General features: G+C 45.9%; 1 protein-coding gene across 1 annotated transcript; it reads right to left on the bottom strand.

Moving 5' to 3' along the window:
- Positions 1-350: 350 nt before the first annotated feature.
- Positions 351-3,559, bottom strand: LOC311103863 (retinoic acid receptor alpha-A-like; the record flags this gene model as incomplete). Its single annotated transcript, XM_084145497.1, has 6 exons — positions 351-753; positions 1,578-1,736; positions 2,050-2,254; positions 2,740-2,916; positions 3,128-3,288; positions 3,544-3,559. 6 exons carry the CDS (start codon positions 3,557-3,559, stop codon positions 548-550), a joined length of 924 nt encoding a protein of 307 aa, XP_084001623.1. The 3' UTR covers positions 351-547.
- Between the last annotated feature and the right edge of the window lie 4,219 nt (positions 3,560-7,778).

Here is a 7,778-nt window from a genome sequence, read left to right as displayed (position 1 = left end):
GACTAGTTTCCTGCAGAAAGACGTGCGTCTTGTCTACCCCATTACTCCAAGTCTGACGGGCACTGAGCCTGAACTCCTGTCCAACGTCTTGAGGGGGAGAGAGAGGAGGAGCAGAGTCATCACTGAGGAGAGTAAACAGAACATCTCAGATTAAACTCCTTGTGTGGCGGCTGCTGATCCCTGCTGCTGGTTCTGAGGCATGTCTATGGTGGTTTGTAGGGTGGGGGGGGGGGGGGGGGGGGGGGGGTTGGGGGTGATGGAGATAGTGCCATCCAGGTGAGATGGGACCCCCCTATTGTTCAGTCAAGTATGGGTTCGGGTTCGGCCCAGTTTTAATGCTCGTACTGGGGCTGAGATAGGGGGACGGCTGTCTGTCCATTGAGGCCTGCGTGTCCTCAAAGTGTCAAAGTCCGTCCTGGTTGGGCCCAGGTCTGGCTCTTTTCCTAACCCTGGTTTGTCACAGTGTGGGAGTCTGTCAGCTTGCTGGCTCCGTCTGTAGTCATGCCTTCTGGCTGTCTCTGCCTGGGGGGTGGCAGTGGACCCCCGTCTAAGGGGAGGGTGCAGGCGGGCTGCTGCGGGCTGAGCTGGGGGACAGGCTGGGGCTGCAGCTGCCTGGTGGGGCCCCTCCTCCGCTGGAGCGGCCCCCGCTGGCCCCCTGGCCCTCCAGACCCTCTGAGTTCTCCAGCATCTCCTGGATGAGTGGGGGCATGGAGCCTGGGATCTCCATCTTCAGAGTGATCACTCGCTCCGCTCCTGGAAGAATAGAGGGAGGGAGAAGAAGAGAGAGGCAGAGCGAGAGGGTCATATGTTATGTGTTCCACAAGATTCTGCCACTACAGCAAAATGTTGTATGTAAGACCCTAAATAGTCATCTTCAAATAAATGACACATGATATAGATATAAATGGCAGTATTGTTGCACTGAGACTAGGGCCGGATTAATGCAGGGGTTTACAGGGGCTGAAGTCCCTGGGCCCAAGCCCGTAGGGGGCCCAAGCGGCAAAAAACTAAAACAAATATACAACCACAGGAGCCAACTCTCAATGAGGGCATAATTTAGCCACAGATTATCAATAGTTTCAAAAAAATGTACTGTCGATTAAGTCACAAGCAGAGTGGTTGGGTTAAATTCGGAAGACACATTTCAGTTGAATGCATTCAGTTGTACAACTGACTAGGTATCCCCCTTTCCCTTTCACATATAGGTAACTGCCAAAACAAAGGAAACACCAACATAAAGAGTCTTAAAAGGGTGTTGGGCCACCACGAGCTGCCAGAAACCTCTTCAATGCACTTTGGCATAGATTCTACAAGTGGACCTAAACCCTGCCAGGAACATGCACACCATAACACATACTTTGTATCCCTCATTTACTCAAGCATTTCCTTTATTTTGGCAGTTACTGGTACGTCTACAGTCGGGAAGGCCGCAATTTGGGCAGCATGCGCGCCAAATATTAGTGTTGGGGAAGGTACAGGTTACCAAGCTACCAATGACTTCACACTGGAAGAAGTTTAAGCTACACTAAAGCTACCCTATAAAAAAAACAACGCAGTATATAGGCGTGCTCTCTCACCCTTGGCGCTGATGCTCCTGAGGTCAGTGATCTTCATCAGCATCTTGGGGAACATGTGTGGTTTATGAGGCCTCCTCTTCCTCACGTAGATCTTCAGAGCCTCCAGTAGGGGCTCCTGGAGCACATCCACCTTGTCTGCCTGCTCCAGATCCTGACGGTCTACACACACACACAGAGAAAAAAACTATGAAAAACACATCCTTAATACCCAATCTATATGCTCAAAAAGCGCGTCCAACAGTGGCACGATTCACACATCAGCATGGTAACAGTAGCTTCACATGAAGTATTTATTAGGCAAACTCCCATTTTCACACTAGTAAAACACACAGCTGACAAACACACTAGTTCCTATGCCACAGCTGAGACTTGCTTGTACTCTAAAACAATGACAATTGGCCTCTTGGGATCTCAACTCCTGGCTCTGATAGGAGTGCAATGCTGGATTTGAATCTGAGCAGTGGTGCAGTACCTCCACAAAGCAGACAGATGCCGCTGAGAAGGCCGGTCTCTGCGTCGTCCATCTCCAGAGGGAGGAGTGTTTGGGCGAAGGCGAACACCAGGTCTGTGAGCGGGCCGAAGCCTGCGTTGTGCATCTGGGTCCTGTTCAGGGTCAGCCCGTCTGAGAAGGTCATGGTGTCCTGGTCTGGAGTGTACCGTGTGCATATCCTCAGAATCTGAGATGGAGGGATTGAGAGGTAGAGAGAGGGAAGGAGGGAAGGAGGGAGAGGGGGAAAAGGAGGAAGGAAGTAAGTAAGTCTTGCATGAGCTTTGGTTGGGGCGAGCCGAAATGGCTCATCGAAGCAGATCTCCTGTTTCTGTAGCGTGAGGCAGCTTGATGGACAAGTAAACCCCCAAGACAGGATGCTAGTCTATCACAGGGCCTTACCCCCAATCTATCTCCTTAATGCTGAGTGCCAAGCAGAGACGCATTGGGTCCCATTTTTTTGTTTAGGACTCGGACCGGGGATCGAACTCCCAACCTTCCAATCTCAGGACGGACACTAACCACAAGGCCACTGAGTTGATTGGAAAGGGAGGGGGAGCACAAATATATTTTATACTGTTGTTCACTTTCTGTAGATGTTTTACTGTTTATAATACATGTATGTATGTCCTAGTGTGTGTGTGTGTCTATGTCCTAGTGTGTGTGTGTTCTCACCAGTATGTCCAGACAGGCAGCCTTGAGCAGGGTGATCTGGTCAGCGATAGTGAGGGTGGTGAAGCCTGGCAGATGCTTGGCAAACTCCACCGTCTTGATGATACACTTAGTGGACAGCTCACTGAACTTATCCCACAGGTTCACGTCTAGAGCCACGCGGTGCTCTGCACTGTTATTCTATAGGAAGAGAGAGGGAGATACATATAGGTTAGTCTGTGATTCTACAAATACATCGGTTGATATGTTGAGAGCGCAAGGAGTGCGTATGTTTGTCAGTGTTTGGTATACCCAAACATGTTAGCTGAGTGAGGGTAATGTTTGTGTGCGTGTTTGTGTAACTTGTCAGTGTGTGTGTGTGTGTGTGCATGCGTGTGTGTGTATAATTCACCGTGGTGTATTTGCCCAGCTGACAGAGCGAGGGAAACGTCTCCTTATGGGCCTTGCGGACGCGTTCGATCATCTGCTCTGTCTCGGTACTCAGCACGTAGATCTCCGAACACTCTGGCTTCTTCTCCTCCTTCTTCTTCTTGTTCCTGTCGTTCCTCACCGCTGAGAGAGGGATAGAAGGAGATGAAGAAATGGAGGGAGGGAGAGAGAGAGAGAGAGAGAGAGAGAGAGAGAGAGAGAGAGAGAGAGAGAGAGAGAGAGAGAGAGAGAGAGAGAGAGAGAGAGAGAGAGAGAGAGAGAGAGAGAGAGAGAGAGAGAGAGAGAGAGAGAGAGAGAGAGAGAGAGAGAGTTATCCTTTGGACTCAAATGGCAATTTTTGGGGATGCGTGAACATTAACGCCTCCAGGTCAACCTCACAATCCTCACATTGCATGCCATCTCCAACCAAAGAGACAACAAAGAGACAGTCAGAAAGATGAGCGCTATCCCTGAGACCAGACACTACTGGAAACCCAAATGCTGATAAACTGGGACATTGTGTGGTGGGGGAATATCTACGTCCACCACTAGATGGAACCATATACTACATTTTCCATCCTCACCCTGGCACAGAGACAGAGACGCAGAGAGAGATAGAGAGAGAGACATGCACAGAGAGGTCAGAATCTGTTCTGAGGAACAATAGACAGGAACCTCAAAGAGGGCGAGTGAGATATAGAAAAAGAGTGAAAGGGGAGAATAAAACAATGTGTGTGCCGTGTGTTATGTGAGAAATATGGCAGAGGAGAGGAGAGGGTGTGAGTGAAATGTATGTGGGAGAGAGAGAGGGGGAGAGAGCTGAAGTGCTTTGACGTGACAGTGTAAAAAGAGTTTAAGAAGGAGAATCTGTGTGCCGCTGATCTGGCACAATACAGACAGGTAGACATTGGAGAGATGGGAGTAACTCTCTGCCTCCAAACAGTATCAACACAAGCACACAAACAAGTGGATGTGACACACATTTGTGTGAACACACCCCAAACACACACCAGCAGGCACACACACACACTCTCTCCCTTTCTTTCCTCTGTTTGGCTTCTACCTTCCTTCCCCATCTCTCTACATTCTGTCCATCCTCCTCTGGCAGCTCACTATATCCCCACATGTAATATCTATATCTTCTCACTCTAATATGAGCTGCCAAATCAAGACAATGACACATAAAACAGAGAGGCAGAAAGAGAGAGAGAGAGAGAGAGAGAGAGAGAGAGAGAGAGAGAGAGAGAGAGAGAGAGAGAGAGAGAGAGAGACAGAGAGAGACAGAGCGAGACAGAGAGAGACAGAGAGAGACAGAGAGAGAGCAAGACAGAGAGAGACAGAGAGAGACAGAGAGAGTGAGACAGAGCGAGACAGAGCGAGACAGAGCCAGACAGAGCGAGAGAGAGAGAGAGAGAGAGAGCGAGACAGAGAGAGAGACAGAGAGAGAGATAGAGCGAGACAGAGAGAGAGAGCGAGACAGAGAGAGAGACAGAGAGAGAGAGAGAGAGCGAGACAGAGAGAGAGAGCGAGACAGAGAGAGAGAGAGAGAGAGAGAGAGAGAGAGAGAGAGAGAGAGAGAGAGAGAGAGACAGAGAGAGAGAGAGAGAGAGAGCGAGACAGAGCGAGACAGAGCGAGACAGAGAGAGAGAGAGAGAGAGCAAGAGAGAGCGAGAGAGAGCGAGACAGAGAGGGACAGAGAGAGAGAGAGAGAGAGGATTGAAAAGAAGGAAAGAAGGGAGCCATGATAAATAAGATGCTCTCTTTCCTCAGGGCAAAGTAGCACTGTTCTATATGTGTGTGTGTGGTGTGTGTGAGATACTGTTGTTCCCCAGAGACAGAGCTGCCAGCATGGACCCAGAAAACACAACCTAACGAAGCTATTAAATAACTATTAGCCTGGCGCTCCAATCAGTCATGGCACACACAGACACAATGGAACTGGAAAAATCACAGCCGGTTATGATACAGCCTGGAATCGAACCAGGGGGTCTGTAGGGGTCTGTCAGCCAGGCTGGAGAAGCAAAGCCTCAATAAATGAATAAATGTGAACACCAGTCAAGAGTGGGTTTCCCTCGGAGGCTGTCTCGCCGCTGCATGTCGGCCACTGCACCGATGACTTGGTTGCTAATTTGGGAGACCCCTGTGTGTGTGTGAGAGAGAGAGAGAGAGAGAGAGAGAGAGAGAGAGAGAGAGAGATAGAGAGAGAGAGAGAGAGAGAGATTGCACAGTGTGTACAGTATGTAGTGTGTTTGACATAATAAACGATGTGACACAATTTCTCCCTAGTGGAAATAATAAGACCTGCATTATCACGTCCTCCGCTTTACAGGTTTCTTCAAAATGAAGTTGTTGGTCAGAGTCGATTTTGGCCTCCTGCGTCCAGAGATCTATTTCTAAATGTTGACCATATAGTTGTACAGTATTTAAATCTCCACATATTTTCAAGACATTTCTGTTCATCTTGTGAAGTCTCACATCAACAACAACAATGTCACTTTTAAGCTTTTGTAAAAAGTAATCAGGTTTCATGGATTTCATGTTCTTTAAAGCCACACACAAAATAATTGAAAATGTACACTGAAATCAAATTATTGTTAGATTTTATACATGCAGTACAAATGTATTAACACTTACTGTACACTTAGAAAAAAAGGTGCTATCTAGAACCTAAAAGAGTTATTCGGCTGTCCCCATAGGATAACACTTTGAAGAACCCTTTTTGGTTCCAGGTAGAACCCTTTACACAGATGGTTCTACCTGGAACCAAAAAGGGTTTTACCTGGAACCAAAAAGGGTTCTCCTATGGGGACAGCAGAAAAAACCTTTTGGAACCCTTTTTCTAAGAGGGAAGATCTGAAGTTTAGCATATCACAAACAGTCATTGCCACGGATCATTCTTTGACAGCACAACTGTTTGACAGCACACAAAATATTATAGAAGAGAATTAGTCTAAAATATTAATATATTTTTTTATGTGGAACATTTTAAAAAAATAACATTATGTTCAATGGGTTCAGCTAATGCATCAAGACAATCACTCTTTTGAATCTCAAGTAAATAATATACACTAACGGTCAAAGTTTTAGAACAACTACTCATTCAAGGGTTTTTCTTTATTTTTTATTATTTTCTACATTATAGAATAATTGCGAAGACATCAAAACTATAAAATAACACATATGGAATCATGTAGTAACCAAAAAAGTGTTAAACAAATCAAAATATATTTGAGATTTGAGATTCTTCAAATAGCCACCCTTTGCCTTGATGACAGCTTTGCACACTTTTGGCATTCTCTCAACCAGCTTCATGAGGTAGTCACCTGGAATGCATTTCAATTAACAGGTGTGCCTTCTTAAAAGTTAATTTGTGGAATTTCTTTCCTTCTTAATGCGTTTGAGTCAATCAGTTGTGTTGTGACAAGGTAGGGGGGGGGGGGGTATACAGAAGATAGCCCTATTTGGTAAAATACCAAGTCCATATTATGGCAAGAACAGCTCAAATAAGCAAAGAGAAACGACAGTCCATCATTGCTTTAAGACATGAAGGTCAGTCAATCCGGAAAATGTCAAGAACTTTGAATGTTTCTTCAAGTACAGTCGCAAAAACCATCAAGCGCTATGATGAAACTTGCTATCATGTCTTTGTGAGACGCAGTGTGGGTGAACGGATGTTCTACGCATGTGTATTTCTCACCGTAAAACATGGAGGAGGTGGCGTTATGGTGTGGGGGATGCTTTGCTGGTGACACTGTCTGTGATTTATTTAGAATTCAAGGCACACTTAACCAGTATGGCTACCACAGCATTCTGCGGTGATATGCCATCCCATCTGGTTTGGGCTTAGTGGGACTGTCATTTAATTTTCAACAGGACACTGACCCAACACACCTCCAGGCTGAGTAAGGGCTATTTTACCAAGAAGGAGAGTGATGGACTGCTGCATCAGATGACCTGGCCTCCACAATCCCCCGACCTCAACCCAATTGAGATGGCTTGGGATGAGTTGGACGGCAGAGTGAAGGAAAAGCAGCCAACAAGTGCTCAGCATATGTGGGAACTCCTTCAAGACTGTAGGAAAAGCATTCCAGGTGAAGCTGGTTGAGAGAATGCCAATAGTGTGCAAAGCTGTCATCAAGGCAAAGGGTGGCTACTTTGAAGAATCTCAAATATAAAATATATTTGGATTTGTTTAACACTTTTGTGTTTACTACATGATTCCATATGTGTTATTTCATAGTTTATTCTACAATGTAGAAAATTGTAAAAATAAAGAAAAACCCTTGAATGAGCAGGTGTGTCCAAACATTTGACTGGTACTGCATTTATTACCAATTTCTGTTGGATTTTCACTTTCTACTTCACACTTATTAAATGTCTATTATTTTAAGATTCATTTGTAATGCTTTGGAGGGATCAATATGTATTAGCTGTGCTGGCACTGTCTATCAGTCCCCTGTAGATGGCGTTCTCTGTCCATCATAAATCTCTACCTAGCACAAAATCTCATAAGCGTTTATAGTTTTATTGGTTATGGGTAAGTCAAGTCCCGTACAATGGTTTAACCTTATCTTTATCAAACGATCCACAAAGGGACCACTCTGAACATTTTTCACCTTTTACACCACTAACAT

This window comes from Coregonus lavaretus (genome assembly GCF_964263955.1).
Source record: "Coregonus lavaretus genome assembly, chromosome: 28".
In the NCBI taxonomy this organism is placed as follows: domain Eukaryota; kingdom Metazoa; phylum Chordata; class Actinopteri; order Salmoniformes; family Salmonidae; genus Coregonus; species Coregonus lavaretus.
This window is presented reverse-complemented; position numbering and strand designations above follow the sequence as displayed.